At 32.9% G+C, this 23,158-nt stretch overlaps 2 protein-coding genes across 2 annotated transcripts; both read left to right on the top strand.

Annotated features, from left to right (window-relative positions):
• The first annotated feature begins 6,807 nt into the window (after positions 1-6,807).
• Positions 6,808-8,743, top strand: LOC132061556 (protein FAR1-RELATED SEQUENCE 8-like). The gene is made up of 4 exons (XM_059454346.1): positions 6,808-7,768; positions 7,875-8,055; positions 8,356-8,431; positions 8,543-8,743. Exons 1-4 carry the CDS (start codon positions 6,808-6,810, stop codon positions 8,741-8,743), a joined length of 1,419 nt encoding a protein of 472 aa, XP_059310329.1.
• An 18-nt stretch (positions 8,744-8,761) lies between these two features.
• On the top strand, positions 8,762-9,343 carry LOC132061555 (glycine-rich RNA-binding protein 8-like). The gene has a single exon (XM_059454345.1). It carries the CDS (start codon positions 8,762-8,764, stop codon positions 9,341-9,343), a length of 582 nt encoding a protein of 193 aa, XP_059310328.1.
• Positions 9,344-23,158: the final 13,815 nt, after the last annotated feature.

Here is a 23,158-nt window from a genome sequence, read left to right as displayed (position 1 = left end):
TTCGGGTTATTGATTTAACCGTTAATTTGCCAGCCATACTTGAAATTGTAGAGCTTTCAATAAAAACGCTTTATTTAGAACATATATTTTGCGAGTCTAAATTAATCAAACCAGTAAGCTTCAGATACTAAATGATTAAAGAAAAAAATAGAGATGCTTAGTCCCTTAATTTGATGGATTCGAATAAGGGACCCTCTTTAGGAAAATTACACATTAGACTTTGTCATGTTTTGCCTTTGAACCCCACAATATTGACCCCTCTCTATATCTATATATGTGTGTTTTAGTCACTTCGATTTGATGTTGGTGAGTCATGAATTGGTCTTACTATTTCTACTACTACTAACATTATTGGAACACGTCGATAATTCCATATGGAGCAAAAAAGTGGGTAAAGATCATAAATCATAATGCTACTCCAACTTCTTATGGAGAGTAAAGAGTCAAAAATGTTAGAATTGTTTTTTTTTTTCTTCTCTTTTTTGACAAAAGTAGTGGTTGATTATTGGGGACAAGAACTTCTTTAATCATTGTATATTCCAAATCTATTATTTAGACTTACATCATATATATAAATTCACTATATATGTACAACTATGATAACATATTAGCTTGATTTTATTCATGACGGCTTGAATGGAAAACCGCTTATTCATGAGTAAAGGACGCTCGATCTTCCTAACTCCTTCCACTTATGTCCTAGAGGCTAGAGATATAACCTCTTAGTCCCTCTAATCGGGTGGGCACCAGTCAGTTTTGCCACCAGATCCCCCTTAAAGACTAGTGCAGGTCTCCCCACATGAGAGGTGTGAAACGCTCCTTATACCAAGTTCTTTTTCTCATTTTTAAAGTCTGAATTCAAAACTTTTGAGATTTTTTCACTTTTTTCCGAAAAACGTTTTCCTTTTATCTGGAAATCAATGTTTTTGGCCATGAAAATTCCAAATACAACTTGAAGTTGTAATTTAGATTTTGAAAAACACCAAAAAACTTGTTTTCACTTTCAATACATTCAAACAATTAAATATTCTTTGCAAAAACTGTAACCAAATACAACTCCATCTTCGATTCCTACTTCAACTCCAATTCTAAAATACCAAATAAAGTGAAAAATATTTGGTTTTCATGGACAAATGCCGACTAAGGATAATTATTAAACAAATTTCACACGTCTTGTCACATCCTTTGACCTTAAAAAAGAACCTTCGCATGCACATTCTACCAATGAAGAGACTCTTCAACACACACACACTCTCTCTCTTTATTTTTACATTAAATTTTGTAATTCATTCTCTCTCAACCTTTAGAATTTTGGAGGAGGCACATTCGAGGGTCGGCCGTTTGACCTGTCTTGGTGAACCATGCACCAAAAGCTTAAAGTATATATATATTGAATGTATATATTAATGTAGGGTTGACTATATATTTTGCCAATTGGTCTTGGCAAAAATTATTATAAATACGACTGCCTTTTCATGGAATATATTTCAAGTCAACCTTGATGAACTAAATGCTTCCATCTATTACTTCATCATTCTGTTTCAAGTTTCGTTGTTTGACTTGAAGAAAAAAGATTTTAAGATCGTAGTATAACTTATACATTATGTAGTAACTAGTGGTGGGCAAATATTAAGATATTTTGAAATGGTTAATGTGATTGAGCAAATATATCATTGGCCCCTGCAGCCGCTTGTGACGAGCACCAACGTGAAAAAATCTTACTCGCACTTAGTATTTACATCAAATAATTATTAATATTGCAAAATATGTTGCACATAATATATATTTGTAAAATTTTAACTTATCAGTTAACATGATTAAGTAATATAAATTTTCTCTTTAATTAACTCTTACTGTTATAATATTTGATTTGATGCACACACTAAATTCAAATAAAAATATTTTGACAAAAATGGGGTCGCTAGTATTTGTTGGAAAATAAATACTACTATATATATTTCTATATTCAATTTGGGTGTCACAAGGAGTTATATATTAATTAATTTGACTTCCTAGGGGAGTCCTAGGTACCATTTATATATTGGGTGTATTGCCTATAACTATTTTATTTATGCCTAAATTGTTACTAACACATTACCTCGTGGATATGTTCTTAATTTGTTGCCAAAAGATCTCCACATCATTAATTAGTCAATGCAAAACAATTTGATGAAAGCTAGTTTCAAATTTTTAAACAAGCAGTCCTTTGTTCTCTGTCTTTTGGGCATATATATACAAATAAAATAATACAATGTCTTAATAAGAGGACATAAATTATAAACATAATTTATGGCCAAATTGCATGAGGTTAAGATCGTGCATGTTATGTTTTCAACAAATTTTAACTAAGATGAATAAGAAATACCAAAATAATTATAGCAAGTTGTAAACCAAGTGGAGAGAAAGTGGGGACATGATTAATCACTTAATTAGATGCGTTTTCAAGTAATCACATATAACTTTTACAGAGAGATTTGATTAACTTTATAGATTTGTGCTTTCATCTTTAATTTGCCCCCATCAACATTTCCTAATAGGGAAAAAGTTGAAAAGAGAACACATGAGAATATTTTATATTGCCTTAAAGAAAGACTAGTTGTTCTTTTTCAAATAGATGGTACACCTTTCATATATTATTTTATTTAATGGTACACCTTAATCTATTGTTTTAAATATCCGCCTTCTCCAATCAAATTAAATGACTCCTCCAAAATGTTATTTTATCTTTGAACTTTAGGATGTCAAAATCATATAATTTAGTTGGTGGGATTAAAAGTTATGACTTCAAATCACAATTAAGAAGATAGGATCTTAGTCTTTCCGAAAGTGATATAAACAAAAAAAAATGTTATATGATGGTAGGAATTAAATTCCAAATAGGGAAAGGATATAATTAACGATCAGTAAGTACGAGTAAATATTTGTTTTTTGCTTTTTAAGTAAAAAAAATAGAAAAGTGGGTTGACAGAAAAACTTATACTATTAAGAAAAAGGGCCCTAAAAAAAAAGGAAATAACGATGAAGAAAAAATTCGGTAGGTAACAACAAAATCCATCACTAATCCTATTTAGGGATGGATTATTAGAAAATTTTATTAACTACAAGCTATTTATCGACAAATTCGCGACGAACTTCATAGCTAAATTCAATTTTTTTTTTTTTAGTAGTGATAGTAAATAATTTAGGGCAATTGAAGCGACAATTATATGATGATTAAGGGCCCATTTAAGCAAACATAGTACAACGCGGATACTAAATACATATGGCTTGTTGTTTAGATCAGTTGTACTTAGTAAATATATGTAATATGTATGTATTATGATAAGCAAAGGTGACCGTGATTAATTATTAGTGTTTGGGGTAAAAAGTTTTTTTTTAGGTCCCTAATTGATCCTGCTTGCTTTTGGGGGGACAAACTATGTATATGTAAAAACATAGGCCCCCCATTGCAAAATCCACTTTCAACTTTTTTTCCCCTCCCCTTTGACTTCCTCCTGTTCTAGCCAACCCTATCATCATAAAAAGTCCCCAATAATTCCCCAATTTTGACCATTAAGTTAATGGCCCCCACCTCCTCTATCTCACACAATACACAAGTACACTAAATTAGGACACGAAAATCAAATATTTTTTACTTTATTTAGAATTTTAAAGTTGGAGTTGAAAATGGAGTTATTTTTTGTTGCAAAGAACTTGGTTGTTTGAATATACTGAAAGTGAAAAAAGTGAAGGAAAAAAAAATTTGAAAACAGGGTTTTAGGTTTTCTCTAGATTTTTGAAATTTTTCTGGTCAAACGCTGATTTTAGAATAAAGTAAAAAAAATTCTCAAAAAAAAGTGAAAAATTTTCATGGCCAAATAGGTCCTAAATTTTGATGTTTGACAGGCAAAATAAATTTATTTACTATAAAGAAATTTGTCACTTTGCTTCACTTTTATTGCTAATGTAGGATCATCATCCCTCATTTTTGGGCAATATATATTTTACTTCATAACTAACTCAACTTTAAACTTCATACCAGATAAACCTGAAAATACATTGATATATTTCCAGAAATTTATAATTTTAAAAATGCTGATACTATAAATCAAAGTAAGTCCTTGTTATCTTTCTATATTCGAAAATATATTCTAGAGACAGAAATTAAATAAATTCATAATTGAAGAAGAAGCAAAATTAACGATGAACAATCCGAGCCTACTAAATTCACAGTGTATCCTTAAGGAACTTAATCCCCCCAAGCACCCAAGGTTATAGATTATTTCTTCTTAGGATAGAATGAATTATCGTCACTGGCGTAGCGGTACCTCAAACGCCGGTGTGCAGCGAACGCAAATGAACAGCCAAATCACACTTAGTAGTTTTCTATTTTGTGAAGAAAGTTTTCATAAGGAAAAAATATGTGAAATAGCCAGTATTTATAACCTGAGGTTTGAGTCCAGTCTGAAGAGATGCAACTCTTCCAAGTGACTTTTCGCAAAATGGTTGTTTATGTAAAACGGCTATGTCCGAAAAATTAATGGAAAAATGATACCGAAGAGGAAATTAAATTACCATTACAAAACGGTCATGAAACGTTAATACAAAATTAATATTAAAGAAATAAATTTGGTCCAAAAAATATATCAATCAAATCATTTGACTGAATTCGAATCGATGACGGCGCGAAGGGAGACTCTTTTCTCAACTCTTTATGAGCTAGAAGAAGTGCTTCTACATATAAGTACACAAGTATTACTTTCCCCACCCAATGAGGGACAAAGTTCCTTTGTAAAACGGAACTTGTTCATTTCCCTCCATTTTGAGTTCTTTCATTTCCCATTCACACCTCATTCAAAAACCCAACAATCCTTATATTAAAGAAATAATAAGAGGATGTAATTAAGACTGAAACGGATTAAAAATTTAAATTTTATTGGTTCGATCTTCAACTCTTGTCTGACCTTTTTGACATATTTTTTCTTGAGCCAAGTGTCTTTCGGAAACAGCCTCTCTACCTCCCAAGTAGGGGTAAGATTTGAAAGACACTCTACCCTCTCCAGACCCTACTTTGTGGGATTTCATTGGGTATGTTGTTGTTGTTGGTTGATCTTCTAATTTAATGTTTAACTAAATTCATGTAAGACAACAGTGAAATCCAACACTTGTGGATGTGTTTGTTAAGGATGTCAGAGATATAAGTGTTGGAAACTGTAGAGAAAAAATTTAACGAATATATACACAATCTTGTTTCTAAAGTATGTCTGTCAGTTGCAAAACTCAAACCAAAGCTAGAAGCTTTTAACTAAGCTCCTTTTGCTTTTCAACTATGAGTCTACGATATGGCTTAGATTTTTGGCAGAAGTTCATCAATGACAAACAGTAGTTTTCAGTTAGGCTTTAATAGCTTTTTGGTTTTCAAGCATTAAGTATACAACCAATGTTATTGGACTATGTTTCATGACACACTACTAAAAGATCTCTAATTTCCCACTGAATGTGGGAGTACTGTTTTCACAGGGAAAAAATTAGAAAGTTTCTCAACGTTTTAATGGGAATCTGTTTCCCATCATGCGTTTTCTCAGTAAGCTGGTTCAGTGGGAATGAGGTGAAAAAAATCTTATTTCATAAAGACAAATTTCCAACTAAATGTCGGTGGAAAAACCTTTGTTTCTAAAAGTGACATGAATCATCCTGACAATAGAAAATAAAGGCCTAATACATCGACAAGTCCTTCAACTTGACAAGAATTTTATTTAGACATTCGAACAATGATCTGTTTCAATTAAGCAACTGAATACATGATAAAATGTTTTATTAGAGGAGCTCATGTTTTGAAAAAATTTCTGCGCGTGTTCGCAAGCGCCGATTATGTAAATAAGTTAATCACATAAAATATATCTTCTCTTCTAATTATACACATCAGAATCAATTGGAAAATGCATGAGAATTTACGGCTTATTGAGGTTAATGAATATAATTGGAGGAGATGACATATTTTAAGTGGTTAACTTATCTACTTATGGGCATATGAGCCCATACGCAAAAGCTTTTTCATAATTTTGAATCGGAAGTGTCTAATAGGAACACATTCATATGTCCAGATGATCAATCGAAACATGTTGTAGTTCAAGTGTCTACATAAAATTTACTGACAAATTTAAAGGGTTGTCGATATACTATGCCAAATAAAACTTTATATTTAAGAGATATGTATTAGGTCGCTCCAAAAACACTGATATCTTTATATTTTGAAAATAATGTAACATTTAAAATTTATCAGTTTATCCTTATTGACATGCTTGTATAAAAAATGTCATGATGGCTAATGACTAAAATTTTATTTTATTTTTTTAAGAAAGTTTTTTTCTTAAATTTTGTGTCAAATCAAAATCTATCACTTGCGAAAATGAGAAAGGATGGAGTATGACACTTTATCTTACAGGGTAGTGCTAAACATCACAACCACAAACATCACAATTCATCACAACCACCGTAAAAAGACTCGTGTACCCTTTGGCTCCAAATACTCTTCTTTTCCTCCAAAATATTTCCCTCCAAGACATACACATGATTACACCTAGGCCTGCTCAACTTTTCCATTTTTCCAAACACCTCGAGCAGATTAATCGCGTTTCTATACATACATGCGTCATACTTTATATATACACCTACTAATTAAATGGTATTTTATACGGTCTACTAATTAACGCCTATTTTATACGGTCTGCTAATTAATTCCAATAGTTGCCTCTTATTCTCATCTCTTCTACAACAATTGCCTATTATTCTTGTGCCTTCTTTGTTTGCCAAAATCACACACATAAAATGGACCCAAACAATGGAAATTCGGACAATGATTTAAGGGAAACCTTGAATAATGTTTTAGAGATTCAAGAGAATGACAGTTTGTTCTCTAATGTTGGTGGTGGAGAAGGTGAAGATTCAGACGGGAGTTTTATTGGTGGTCCAGACGCATATTTGGACAGTGAGGATGAAGAGCTCAACTTGATGTGTCTAGAGGAAGAGGCAAATATGCCTGATCAATTGGAGGAAGACGACGAGGATCCTATGCCGGATCAACATAAATATGAGGCTCATGTGACAGATGAAGATGAAGATGAAGATAGAGAAGGAATGGATGAGGATACATTTACTCATCAACAACTTGTACAAGGTACTACTGAAGGAATGATATTCAATACTAAAGATTCAATGTTTGCATTTTACAGAGAGCACGCCAGATTGAAAGGGTTTGGTGTGTTGAAAAAATCAGCGGTAAAAAAATGTAGTGATACAATTAATTATATTGTGTTTGCTTGTGATAAGAGAGGTAAAGTAAAAAGATATAAACAGAGCAAAAAGATTAAATGTAAAGCTCAAATTAATGATATTTTGCTGCATGATGGATCATGGCGTGTTAATAAGCTCGTTGGAGATCATAATCATCCATTGGATCCCAAACTATCACGCTTTATGCCCTCGCATAGGGATGTGAGCAATAGTTTGAAGAGGCATCTAGTAGCTCACGACATTGTAGGCATAAGACCTTCAAAGAGCATAAGACTCTTGGAAGTTCAAGCTGGTGGTCCTGAAAATTTGAGATGTACCCCCAAGGACTGCAGAAATTACATTCTACATCAGAGGAGGTTGAGAACCTTGTCCACTGATGCAGAAGCAATAAACAGGTTTTTTCTTGAGATGCAGATTCAGGATAGGGAGTTTTTCTATGCAGTACACAATGATAATTCTGGCAGGCTCCGTAACTGTGTATGGTTTCATACACATTGTAAGTATGCATATCGCGAGTTTTGTGATGTGATATGTTTTGATACAACCTACCTTGTGAATCAATGGCGCATGCCGTTTGCTTCATTTATTGGTATAAATCAAAGACCGCCAGTCCATACTTCTGGGTTGTGCTTTGATTACTAGTGAGGATGCTAAAACTTACAAATATGTGTTCTCTACTTGTCTTAGAGCCATGAATGGTTTACCTCCAACGGCTATCTTGACCGACCAATGCGAGAGCATTAAGGTAGCTATTAGAGAAGTGATGCCAGATGCAATCCACAGGTATTGCATTTGGCACATTTAAACAAAGTTGCCTTTTAGGCTAAAGCGAGTTCATGATCATAAAATTGCCAGGAGAGAATTTAAATCCGTAGTCCTTGATAGCATTACTATTGATGAATTTGTTGGAAAATGGGAGGCATTTGCTGAAAAATATGGCTTAGGAAATAAAAGATGGTTCTCTAATCTATTTTCAGAAAAAGAGAATTAGGTTCCTGTTTATCTAAAGAACTACTTTTGGGCTGGTATGTTGTCCACACAAAGGTGTGAGGGTATGCATGCTTTCTTTGATGGCTATATCAGTGGTTATAGCACCCTGAAGCAGTTTGTTGAGAAATACGAGATGGCCTTGAGAGCCAAGTATGATAAAGAGCTAGAAGTTGAATTTAGTTCTAGATATACAAAAGCAAGAATTTTTTCTGGATTCGAGTAGAATTTTTAAATACAAAGACATTACACTCGTATAATATATGATCTTTTCTTCGTGCAGGAACAAAGGATTTTGCATTGTGCATTGAGCATTCATGAAAATGCTGAATTAGTGGAGGGGGTGGAGAAGTACATCATTACAGATTTTTCAATTAGGAATGATTTCCATGGGAATCAATTTGTGTTTTTGGTGGAATATAGACTAGGAGGCCCATATTTGGAATGCAATGGCAAAAACTTTGAATCTACTGGCATAGTGTGATGCCACATACTAAAAGTTATGGCACAAAAGAGGATACAACGCCTCCCTGATAGGTGCATAATGAGAAGGTGGAGAAGAGACATAATTCGTCCCCACCTGAAGAAATTATTTCCTGGAGGTTACCCCACTGTGACTGATCAGCTCAAAAAGTATAATGAGTTGAAGAAATGGTTTGACAAGGTGTGTGATGTGGCATTGGATAGTGACGTGAAAATTCAAGACTTTAAAAATGTAATGAAAGCAAGATTGGCTGCATATTTGAATTGGAATGATGATATGGTTGTCCTAGAAGTTGATGGCGATGGATCAGATGATGATGATTCAACATACATAATAAACCCAAGAGAGGCTCATCCACGTGGAAGGCCACTAATTAACAGATATAGAGGTGCACGTTCAAACATATTTAGGCGAGGGGGTGGACAAGGGTTTAGCGATAGAACTGGAGGTGATAATAATGGTGGTAATAGGGGAGGTAAAAGGAGAGGTAGGAGTACTCGTACAAGTACAAGAGGTGGAGGTGTAGGGGGTGGTAGAAGTAGTGGTAGGAATAGTAGAAGTAGTGGAAGTGGGGATGTTGAAACAGACCAACTTGTGTAATTTTTTTGCCAAGTTTAATTGAATTGTAAGTTGAATTTTGTATCTCAAAAGTGTGTAATGGTACTAGATGATGCATTGTTTGTTAGTATTGGAAGTACTAAATTATTTAATTAACTTTCCTAGTACTAAATTATTTAACTTGCCTAGTCTAATTGTAGTACAAAAATTTCGTATACGCGAGTAGTATAGTTTATTTATTGTGTACCAAATAGAAGTTGTTCTAAATATGGTAGCAGTCACTATAAGTTTGAATGCATTTTTTTTTTTTCGTTTTGAAACCCACTGTGAGGAGAGAGGGAAAAAAGTGAAAAGGTGGCTCCAAACCCTAACATTTAAGTTCCTTCCTATTTATTGAGGCAACTAACCATCATATCAAACATTGCATATATTTTGTTGTAATGACCCTTTTGGTCGTTATTGAAATCCTCCTCGAACCTCGTACAAAAGTCAAGCTTCACGTTATAAAAGTCTAGGCTTATTAAAAAGTTTCGCGTAAAATCAAAATTGGGATCAAATTTGTAGAAGTCAAAACTGTGGACCCAGGGTCAAGACCCTTTGCTGCAGTGGTCCAGTGACCGCCGCAGTGGGACCGTTGCAGCGGGAAGCCCACCAGTGCAGTGAAGGAGCGTGGGCCAGATTTCTATAAAAGTCTTATTTCAGGATTTTGTCCCGCTTTTCTCCAAAACCTTATTCTAAGACAACTTCTATGAGGGTTCTTGGATAGGGCACCCAAAAAACTTCACCAAGGTAAGCCTCCAAACATCATTCTTGATTACCATTTATAAAATAAATTCTTCCCGTAGATAAAACTTGTCCCTCAAAGTTAGTAAAAGAGAAAGATGTGATGCATGTATGATTGTGGTGTAACCCTTGTACTCGTGTTCGTAAATTCCTAGGGTTCTCGATCAAGATTCAGTTCCGCAATGCGGTTGAGAGGGTTGTACGCACGTTCGTGATAGCTACTTGGCATCGAGGTAGGTAATGGTTTACTTGAGTTAGACTTTTATTCGTGAAACGTATATATGACGTAGAATTGATGGTAGAAAGCATGATTAGGTCTTCGAACAAGGAGTCAGTTGGACATACAATAGGTTGACAATGTTAGCATTAAAAAGGGCTTGTAGTAGCGAGAAACTTAGCCAATTGTTCTAAGAGGGACATTAGTGGAAGGTCTAGAGGGGTTGGGCTTGATGCGGTTGTAAATTGGTCTTAGTTTAGGTTAGATTACGATATTTTAGGTGACGCGTACTTCACTATAGTAATTTCCATTGTGGGTATGCATGATTAATATCGAGTTCTAGTATGACTTGTGGTAATTCGATCGGTACATCACAGACTCTGGCATCACTTCGTGCTTATGATTTGATTATGTTCGACTAAGAAATTATGGTTAATAGCTTGTAACGGAAATCAATGATAATATATTGTGATGGATAATACTGATAATTATTGAAGATAGAACATATACATCTACGTAAGGCACATTTGACAGGGGGTGACGATGAAGCCTTGTTGTGAACTCGTGGTCTGAGGTTCGTTCCGGAATGAGTGGTACATGGACACCATGGGTCCCCTGCAGATCATGGCTATTTGGGAAAAACATTACCATTTAGCATGTGTGTACATGATTGGTGAGAGACTATATTTACTTTATTGTACTTCCGTAATTATTTCTTATATATATATATTCTATTGATGGTGTTCATGGGTTTGTGGTAATGTATTGAGGTATGACTCACTTTCGAGATTTCAAAAGTTGGATACTTTCGTAGTCAAGTAATTGTGACTTCTCTTGCATTTAATGTTTATGTCGGGAAGGGCTAAGAATGAGATATTTGAATTTGATGTTCCGTTGTTAATGGGTTGTTGTTAATTGTTAGAAGGAATAATCTATAAGTAGATAGCATCTGAAGGCGGTCTAGAATCGTATTACTATTGTGTCTACCATTTAATTAATACATTAGGCCGTTGGGTTATGTTATTCCTTATCATGGGAATAAATAAGTGATAGTAATAGAGAGGATCCGAGTAATTTCATGATGCGTTGTTATTTAATGGGAATAGCTTATAAGAGTAATTGTTAATTAACATATATGTTTATTCTGTCTAATTTTATATTATATCGCGTGAATTAATTGTAGTCGGCCTATGATACTTACCAGTACGTGTGATGTACTGATAGACTCTTGCTACATTCCTTTCGGAGTGTAGGTGCGCTTTCAGGAAATTGCTTAGAGGTTTTATCATGTTGCAGCGGTAGATATCCTCGGACAACTTTTGTATATATCCTTCCAGACAGAAGCTGCGTCATTATTTTATTTTCGGCCTATTCCTTGTTTTATAGAAGCTTTTGTACATGTCTAGACTAGATCTCGGGGGATGGGAAGTTTTCTCTTGATTTTATGAAAAGGATTATGATATTTTCCACCTATTACTTATGTTAGTAGTTACATGTTTGTAAAGACGAGTTTTGAATAATGGGTTGGTTGGAAGGGTTCGCCCACTAGGTGATAATACGGTAGGTGCCCGCGTGATCCGTAATCTGGGTCTGATATTTTTCCTTCACAATAGTCCTCACAAATGGCAGGGTTCACTCGGGTAAACCCAAATCGATGGCCCCTAATCCGTTTCACAATCACGCTAAGCCAATCTTATGCAACGTTGGATGATGTGGTACGTTTACTTTATTTTGTTAATTCAACATTAAAATAATTTTTTTAAAAAAATTGTTTATAGTGGTTGCCAGGGAATATTGCTCAGTTTATTCCTTCAGAAGCAACGGAAAGAAGCAACGGAAACTACTATTCGTCATTTGTATATCATTTGGACAGCACAAGTTGTACCTTGTGGAAGGAGAAGGCGAATCATGTTTGGTTGGAAGGTTTTCGTTGAGGAGGCTGATTTTCAAGAGGGAGACGTTCTTGATGTAGTTTTGTACAAAAGCTTGCTACAACTTGTCAAATTTGTCGTTGTTAATAATGACCCAATCTGGATGAATTTCGATGGCTAGTTTAGGCTTGATTATTTTGGATTATCATGTTGGTTATTATATTTCTTTTGCCTATCTACATGTTAATGAAAGCAGTAAATTTCTATGTATATGCAAGTATTTTTTTCAAGTATTTATTGCGTAACAACCAGAAAAAAACATGAATTGAACAAGTTCAGAAATACACCAGCAACATAAACAAACACGAAATCTTGCATTACGAAAGGTTGTTACTACATTAAGTTCATGAACCCCCACAAAAAAATAAAATAAAGGGTGATGGATAAAACAGCCAACAGAGCACAACTAGACCATCCTAACATATTTCAAAACAAAAACTAAACAATCCCACCACCAACATCTTTCAAAACAAGAATTAAACCATCACACCACCAAAAAGTAAATCATCCTTACCTATTGATCACCAATATTGTTAACTTCTTCAACGTAGGCCCAAAACCTGTGCCTCAGCTCCCAAAGTTCTTCCCTAACATTATTCAAACGATAAGAAAGGTCTTTCACTTGCGCCTTCAAAGCCGTAATCACCCACAATGGATCGGGCAGTAGATCATCCGAAGAACCCTGAGAATTTGAAGTTATGTTTTGGGAAGACATTTGTTTTTCAAAAATTTTAGGAAGGATTTTTGAAAGAAATGAGATATTTTTTTGCTTGTTAGGGTTTGATATCTATAGGGGTAAAAGCAAAACATTTAATAGGTTGGTTGTACCTCTCAGATGTCATTTTTTTTTTTTACAAGCCCAATGTTGTCAATGCTCCGAGTTGTGTGAATTTGAATTTAAATTTCACTTTTTTTTTTCTTTCTTTTAAGAAAGAAACTTACTAGGTACTCCTTTGCTAATGAAAGTTCAAGTATCATATACGGACCTATCATGTAATGCGTCTTTTCGTGTCCAATTAATCTAGTGTTCAAAGAGAAATATTGGCATAACAATCACTTGTGTAACATAAAGGAGTAAGAATGCAAAATAACATACCTTAACAAAAAGTAAAATTTTCACAAATAGCTATCTTTTAGCTGCTTCTAACAAGCTATAACTACAAGTTCATTATTTACAATTGAAATGGTTTTTCCTATATTTAGGTCCCGACGCGTCGCATAAATATAGCCAAAATATAGACTAAATACACGGAACCGTTGAGCAAATAATGCCTCTATTTAAGGGGAAAAATCTTTTTCAAACTAAACAGTAACCGTTTTTAATGTTCCATAAATCACGCAAATCTCATTCTCTTCCATATCTAATCACATATCTCATTCAACATCTAATCATTCACATAAAATTTGAATTCAAAAACACTCATCATATTTTTTCCCAAAATATAACTAAAAAAAAAACCTCTTTTAATGTTCCATAAATCATGCAAAGCTTGATTTGTTCATCAACTGAATTGCATAGTGACAAGTTGAGATTGTCTCCTGATGCTATGACCATCGATTTTGTGTTCGTCATTAAAAATATTCAATGAAATTACATTATTAAAAATCAAAAATATTAGTTATTGAGTGCAATAAGCTGATATTGAATATTATTTAGTAACTTTAATAAGATGGGAAAACTTGACTCCATAAAAAAAACTTTAATCCCTAAGGGTGGCTTTTGATTCACTGTATTTTATCTGTATTATGATTGTATTTTTGAGTGTATTCTAATTGATACGTAAGATTTGAATCGTAATGAATATATTTACAATATATTTCACTTGTATTTTGTATGTATTTTAGAAGTATTAAAATTGTTCTTTAATTTTTGAAGTCTATTGTACAGAAAAATGGATTTTATGGTTCAATAATGAATTCAAGTGTACCATGAATATGTATAGAAAATGCATAGAACTCTTTCTGGTTCATCAATAAAATATAGTGAAAACATGTAGGAAATACAAACTTGATATTGAAGTGCACTTTGTAATTTTTTAGCAGCACTATACAAGAAAAAAATATAAATGTAATAAAAACATAATTCAAATCTACGATTAGACTATACAACAAGCTTTTTAGGATCATTACCAAAATACATAAAACTTCTTCTAAAATCTTCATAAAAATAATGTCGCAACTGTTGATGTTATACATAAAAAAAAAGTTGGAGAAAAAAACAACAACTTAAAACATAAACCGTTCGTCTACAAATCTACTCCCGAACATCTACTAAAATCACCGCATCATAATCAACGGTAGTCTTGACAGTATTGGTGGTTGCTCGTTATCAATAAATGCATTCAGGGTTGCCCGTCGATTTGCGTCGTACCTCATAATGAGAAACTTTGCATCAATTTCAGCTGGAATGCGTCAAGATATACTGAAACTTTACATTAACAAAACATGAAAAAATAAAAAAATAACAAATTAACCACAATAAATAACAACACATTCAAGATATACTGAAAATATACTATAAATATAATGCAAATATATCAATGTCAAATGCACTGTGGTTGTCACTACAACAGTGTGTGACTGTGCTGTAAAAATACACTTCAAATACACTGAATATATACTACAAAATATACTTTGATAAAAAGTAAACACAAATTCAAAATCACATAAATTTACAAGTAACAAATTAGGTAGAAAAAATATATCACACACAATTAAAAACACAAACTAATTGAAATAATAAAAAATACAACAAAAATATACTTAAAATGTACGCAAAATACGTATCCGGTGAATTGAAAAACAGAATTAACCAAGTTCAAAACACAAACTAATTGAAATAATAAAAAATACGACAAAAATATACTTAAAATATATGCAAAATATAGATCTGGTGAATTGAAAAAACGAGAATTAACTGAAATCGAAAAATACGATAAAAATATACTTAAAATGCAAGTAAAATACATATCTGGTGAAGTGAATCATTAATAAAAAAAAAAATACCTCTTGGAGAACATGAATATTTTTACTCTTGTCCAATAACAAAAACTTCGTATCCGTATTCAAAAATTCCGGTGGCCGCGTGGAAGTGAGGGCATCTAGGAACAGTCATGGCGGTTAAATGATTTGGTGTTTAATATTTTCTGTTCAAATAGGCTGATCTTTTTAATTGCTATAGATCTGACCGTGTCAAATAAGCTGGTGTTTGTAATTGCTACAGATCTGACCATGCAATTGCCACAGATTAGATCGGAAAAGAGAAGACGACTGACGCCGGTCAGATCACGCCGGAGAAAACGGTGGTCTAAAACGACATGAGGATGAATGATACATGGATCCCTCAAAACAAAAACAAAAAAAAACCTTTAAACTTCCACTGAATACAGGGAAAGATGAAAATCTGTGGCTTAGTAAAGCCCAAAAAGAAACAAAGATGATGAGGGAGAACACAAAAATAACAGAGAATCTTACATATTTTAGGAAATAGAGTTGAATTTTGGGGGTAAAAGGTTGAAATTAATGAGCAGTTAATACAGAGTAAAAAAAGGAAGTGAAAGAAATCAGAAACTGATTTGAAAAGCATGAAATTAGGGGAGATGGGGAGTTAGAAAAGTGTATATTTAGGAAAAGGGGAGAGAGAGAAAGTGTGCAGCTAAAAAATAGGGGTGTGGGGAGTGTTAAGTTAATTGGTAGAAAAGTGGGTAGCTATAAGTTGTAAAAATATAATATTATAGCTACTAAACTTAATTATTAAAAAGTATAGTTATGTTCCATAAATATGTAACATAGTAAGCTATACCAAGTAAAACTTACTAACAAAGTACCATATTGCTAATAATTAACTTGTCTAGTTGAAAGGACTAGGAATTTAAAATTACATCCCCATAACAAAATCATAACCATAGGAATGTAAAATATCATTCACATAACAAAAACTTAACCATAGGATCCAAATACCCACTAAAACGAAGGGGGAGAGGAGGGGGGAGTAACAACATCATCTGCATCCAACTTAGCATAATGAAATATGGATCTGAGCATCCTCTCCAATCTCCATCCAATTCCACTAAGGTGTCCCATGAATGTTCAGTGACGTACCTAATCTCGTTCAACTAAGAGTCTAAAGTATTCAAACATTGCATGAACATCTCATTGGTAAGATTAACACGGTTTTCCAAAGGCATTTGATTGGCGAATAGTCAAAAAATATGTGTCATCCAACTTACGCATGATCTTCTTAGTGTGACGTATTAGTAGGCGTTCCATTTCAATAAATAAAAAAATATAATCGTTTGTCGAAAAATTAATTTGATAAGCTCTTATTGAACCATTACATTAAAAAAAAATGCATGTACTATACCTACAGCTGATAGAGATAGGTTAGAGTATTGATTTGGGATGTATGTCAACAATGAGAATAAGGAATGTGGTGCAGTGTTCTCTTTAAATAGGGAAAATGTGGTTGAACTTCAATTAATGACTGTCAGTTATTTCAATACAGCTACTCATTAAATATTATTAATATAGAAATTTAAAAATTGAACGCAAGTTCCTCATAAAATTGTTCTGATATTAAAATTCATTCTGATTACAACGACACACACAAAAAAAAAAAAAAAAAAAAAAAAAAAAAAACCAAAATAGGTACATAAACTTTGTCTAAAACGAGCTTTGGGGGTCGCTCTTAGGCTCTCTGATAGAAGGCAGCATCATTATCTCCAACCTAGTCACAACAGTTTCCATAAGCATCATCCCCATCTCCTGCTTGTGGGTAATCTTATCCACACTGTGACTTAACTTAGCAACTTCCACTCTCAATTCATTAATCTGAGAAACAAGCGACTAAGCGGATTGTTCACTGGATACAGATGGATTTGGAGGCAAGGGTGAAAATAACTAGGAATATTCATTGAGTTATATTCACCTGCAAATAAAAAAAAAATAAGAACAATATATATAAGGTAGATGTAAATGAAGAGTAGTAATGATACCTTTCAAGATTTAATTTGATATATCTAAGATTTTTCAGGATTGCTTGTGATAAATCTTGTAGTAAATAGTAGGTTTAAATAGCAAATACCCTATGTGATATGTCTTACCAAAATTAGAAGCAAAGCACGCGTACCCAATAGTAGTTAGTGACTTGTCTTGGTATATGAAGAAATTTGTTTTTTGCCATATCCAATGTGCGCTGATACACATAAAGTCACAATTACCGCCACCATTTCTTCTTCCAATATCTCTAGTATCAGCGTGATAACAATGATGGTAGAAAGAAGAAACCGAGACGTTTCTTTCTTCTTTCAATATCCCTAGTTATTTAGTTTGTAAATTTCTTCTCTAGATTTATACCCTTCCCTTAAAAACATCTATACAATATAGTATTAAAACAATCTAAAATATATTATTTTTTATTTTATAAAACTATATATTGCATTTGGGTTGGTTCTTTGCATAAAATAACAATTAACCTGGAGTATTCTTTTGGTTCTTATGATACAATATGTGAAATAATTAACTAACATAAAATAATTATTTCATTAACTTTATTTATATTCCATACAATATATTTTTAATCCGACTGAACAATATAAAATATCTTGTATTTTATTTTTTACTGTATATTTGTAATTTTCGTGTTTACTGCATTTGTTAAATCAACAAAAAAAATTGTCTTTTTTTTTGGTCGAATAAACTGTATATTGCATTTAGGTTGGTTTCTATTGATTATTATGATATATTATACGAAATTAAATACGAGACGGTTAATAGTTTTAGCCATAAAATTTGCATAATTTTATATATATAAAAGCATCCTCCTCACAATACAACCAAAACAACAAAATCAAACCCCCTAAGTACCAACTAACCCTGCCAACAACATTCACATGCAGGGTGGGGATTTTTGGGGGGGGGGGGGGAGGGGTCACTAACAAACCCTAATCACCCTTAGGCAAAGGTGGGGGTGAGGGGGGTAACACTTCTTGAAGTTCGAGGCCAACGCCTCCGACTGTAGCCCTGACTAACCTCTCAATCTTCTCCTGATTGGCCTTCAACACAGCATGCTCCTCCATGATCTTGTCTAGTTTCTTGACCATGTCCACCAAAAGAAAATGAACCTCTATGAGACGCTCAGTCACACATTTAGGCGGATTGATGATATTTTCGTATTTGCCGAATCCACCCCACTGCTTGCCACCCATTCCTATGTAAACCACAAAAATTAGAAAGGAATAACTAAAAGAAGAGAGTAATTTATACAGTTTATTAATCAAAAAAAAAGAAAAGAGGAAGATGAACAGTTTAGAAAACCTTTCTTAAGTAGGTTCTGGAACTGTACAAGGAAAGTTGGAAAATGAACTTTGTGGTTGTAACAAGCTGGAAAATGAACTTTGTGCTTGTAATAAGCTCTTTATATATATATATACTACTAGAAAGGGCAGTTACATAAATAAAATATATATATAAAAAATAACCGCTCTGTTATAAATATTATTATAATATTGTGATGTCTATCTTTAGGAGAAATTTTAGGGTTTGCTAGGGTTTGTGACTTTGGCACCAAGTCAATTCTCTCCTATAAATAGAGAGGTTCTCTTCATTGTATTTCATTCCTCATAAGAGAAATAAAGAATTCCTCTCTTCTCTCTTTCCCTATAATATTCTTCTTGCTTGCTTTATTATTTTATAACACGTTATCAGCACGAGTCTCTAACTAATGGAAGACAGAACTAGAGAACGATTTGCTAGAGGATATTCACGTTTCGACGGTTATTTCTTGAACTATATTCTAGAACGTTTATATGCATTGTCCATTGTTCTTGTAAGCACTAATTTTTGTAAAATGATTTTGATGTGCATATTTTTGAATAATTAACATCATGAGCAATGCTTGCATCTAAATAGATAATCTAAAATATGCATACATGTAATTACGCAAAATAAAACCTTTTGAATTGTTCGACGGTTATAGTCTAGAACAAAAACAAATTTAAGGCTTCATGGATTTTTTTTAATTGTTTATGTTAATCAATTATCCACGAAAACGGTAAATGGGTGTAGCCGGTTTGGCTATTAAGTTTATTTTACCCGAGCATAGAAAATTACGCCATTGATTAGATCAAACTTTGGATAAAAAGACCCACTGATGCAATTCATCGTCGGTGGCTAATGAAAGTTGCAAATTTAGCGAAGGGTCTTGACCTACTTTTATTATTTATTATTAATAATTAATAATATTAAAATTGTACTATTACATGGGCGTCGGGTTTTATACAATAACACTTTATTCAAGGGCTTACTGCGACATCGTCCTTATTATATGTGTTATTTTTCTCATATGTTTGTTGTCTATAAATCAGATTTTTATGTGTGATATGACATCTGAAGTGATTATAATTCACATGCTTCATTGTAATTAAATTTGTTAACCACCGGAAGTGATAATATTTATATAAGCTTATGATTAAAACTGAAGATATGTTAGAGAAAGAAAAAAAATCTGAACATTATATGTGTCTCGATTTGTTCCTGAAGTAGCAATATCTTAAAAGAGATTTTGAACTTTCACAAATTGATATGGTTAAGACACGTTCAGATGATTATGTTCCATTCCTAGAGAATAGAACTATTGATAAATATTACAAATACAGATCCATTCCCTGAAGTGAATGTGATGATGTTTAGTAAAGATTATAAATACAGACGTGCTCTTGGTTGTGAAAATATCACGCCCCACCTCCAGAAGAGGTGAAATAATTAGAAAAGATATTCTAAATATTCTATGTTTTATTCCTGAAGTAAACAAATCTTAAGTAGCAAACTCTAAAATCTTCTCCGGAAGTAGCTAATTTTGGACTTTACTCCACGAAGCGGAAAACATTAAACTTTGCTTGACATAGTAAATGCGAAATTTACTCGAAGTAGCAAAACTCGAAATTTACTCCAGAAGTAGTATATTATCTCCGCCAAAGTTACGTTTCAATCCCTTCTATCCGCAAGGTATGATTAACCACTGACTTCTTGTTTGCCTATACGTGCTTACCATCCGAAGCCCTTCTGTAATTTCATATTATTTTAATCCTAGTTAAAACGTTTTGTTATTTTCTGGACTTGTATAAATATGACATGTGCTTTTTCCTATAGCAAGTATAACACTTCACATGACCATTCATATACTAACGGAAAGTCTAATTTTAAAGTTGTTAGACCAGTTTCAATTTGATGCAAATCTTTTGCGACGTATTTTCTGCCTATTTCTAGTTAATTTTGAGTTGATATGAGGCATATGATTAACTTAAGTCTACTATTTTGTGGCACTAACTAGTATAGGTTAAAGCTACTATGGATAACGATACTATGGATAACGAGACTTTTAAGAATTGAAAAAAAAAAAAATGGATATTACATACGGAAATTCTTATTTTCAACAAACAGTAGCATATATATAAGTTTATTGATGAGATCAAAATATGCTTGTGCAATTTTATTACTATGGATATGCTTGAAGTTTATTATAATTTGCTTATCCACAATTGTTATTATGAATTTGCTTATAGACGATGGTGTTAATTATATGCTCATAATATTTTCATATGTTTATTGTGCTTGAGTAAAATAATGAGCCGCTAAAAATTATGTATAAAGCTCATCTAAATGACCAAGTTTCATTCCCCGAAGTGAATGAAGAAATACCACAACACACCTCACCGAAGAGATAAAATAACAAAGGATATAGATGTTATTTTGTGGTATGAAGGTCATTGCTGCACGTACCTGTCGTATGTCAAATTATCTTGGATACCTTTATAACGTGTCATTCCATGGGATTTTGTAGAATATTTTCTATTATAACCACATTGATATAGCATTGGTTAGTTGTTATTTATTTTCCTGAAGGAAATAACAAATTCATATATTTTTTTGATCAAGGATGTAATTTTATGTGGTCACCGTTAAGATACAAAATATTTAGATGTTAATAGCGAATCTCCCTCAAGGAGATGTTTGAAATACTGAAGTTTAGAGCATAATGTTTATTGTTAGTTATTTATGAATTTATTATCTTTAAAAGTAAATTTGTTTACTGTATTCTTACATGACATCAGAAAGATCATCAAATTCTCTTTCGTGACACCAGCAGTGTCTAAGCAATATTTGGTAGTGCAAAATTAGTGACCAAGGTCTCCAGAAGAGCTTAATTATTTGTGCACAAGAATCATGACCTAGTAGTGTCCAAACAATATATGATTATGGAAAGCAAATTGAAAGCTCCTGAAGAGTTTATCTATTATTATGTCATTCTTCTTGTATCGCAATATAAAAAAGTTGTTATGATCGAAATACAAGTTGTAGTAAACCCGAAGTTTGCGATAAAAATGATCAATACTACAAAGGATTGGAAGATTGAATATCTTCAAGTTACTACGGGTAAGAAATATATTTATGAAAGTTTGCCCGATTTGTACTACAAATATAAGCATGATGAATCACATGAACAATAAACCGAAGTTTATATTGATATAAAATTCATGTCATAGTAAACCGAAGTTTACTAAAACAAATAGCACATGACATGGTAAACTTGAAGTTTACTAGTATAAATAATTTTATTAATCGGCATGAGCGATTTGATCATCCCGATTCAAATATGATGTGCAGATTGAGTATTTGACATATATTGAAGAACTAGAAGATTCTTCAATAATTTATTGTTGTTGCTTGTTCTCATGATAAGTTGATTATACTGGCTAAAGTTGAGATTGAGTTCCTTAAATTCTGAAAAAATATAAAAGGTGAATATGGGCCGTTCACCTATTATGTGATGTCTTAAATAGATGCATCGATAAGACGGTCACATGTGCGTTTATTGTCAACTGCAGTTTGACATATGCAAAGTTACTTGCTCAAAAAATAATTGAGTTGAGAACGCAATTTTCGGATTATGTAATCAAGATAATTCATCTTGTTAATGCTAGTTTGTATCCAAGCTGTTTGGCGTTGAATGCCTCCGATAAATAGCTAAACCATTGCTTATGAGAACAAAGCTTCACGTGGTGGTCTGAGATATGATATATTGTATACAACATCATTTGTATGCTTCAGACCAATAAATTATGATAATTCTCCCTTCACAATTGGTTCAGGGTTAGGAACCATATATTTCCATCTAACAGTTTTTTAATGTGTGGTATATGATTAATTAATCTACCATGATGCACAAAGATGAATTCCCCTAAAGAAGATGGGATATATGTTAGTTTTTCTAACATAAGGGGGAGAGAATAAGCAGCTGAGTAATATGTTATGAATTATCATTAGTGTGATCCTCATTCAAAAGATAATTCAACTCAAATGCCGAAGCATTTGTTCGACCCAAAATTAATTTCTAATTTCAGCCGTAAAATGCTCCTATTAAATTCATGTCTACGAAGGACGAGTCTACAACATGCATGAAGCGTGGTAGACTAATCGGTTCCAAACGCAATAATCATTGAAAAGAAAGAGGAGCAAATGATCAATGATCATTATAAGGAGGCAATGTGCTCTTGAAGAGCCTTCGACATAACACTTCATGAAACCTCATGAGAGGTTTAGGTATCTAATATAATGAAAGTGATGAGATCTCAATAATTTATGTCATATTGCGAACCGATATAAATGATATATCATTGACAAAATCTTTGGTACAATATAGCGCAATATTGTAAAAGATTGCGAGGATTTAAATTCTACGTCTATTAAAGCATGCTAACATAGAAATTATTATCAAGTGAAATGATGCATCTTGCTAAGCGTAAAGCTTATTGGACCAACGGATCCAGACACCAGAAGATATCACATCATTTTGATAAATATTGTCACTTGAAAAAATTTATATGAAAATTCCTGAAGAATTTTAAATGCCTGAAGCATTTACAAGTT

Source organism: Lycium ferocissimum, chromosome 6, assembly GCF_029784015.1.
Source record: "Lycium ferocissimum isolate CSIRO_LF1 chromosome 6, AGI_CSIRO_Lferr_CH_V1, whole genome shotgun sequence".
Lineage (NCBI taxonomy): Eukaryota > Viridiplantae > Streptophyta > Magnoliopsida > Solanales > Solanaceae > Lycium > Lycium ferocissimum.
The sequence above is the reverse complement of the archived record's forward strand: the minus strand, read 5'-3'. Positions and strand labels throughout refer to the sequence as shown.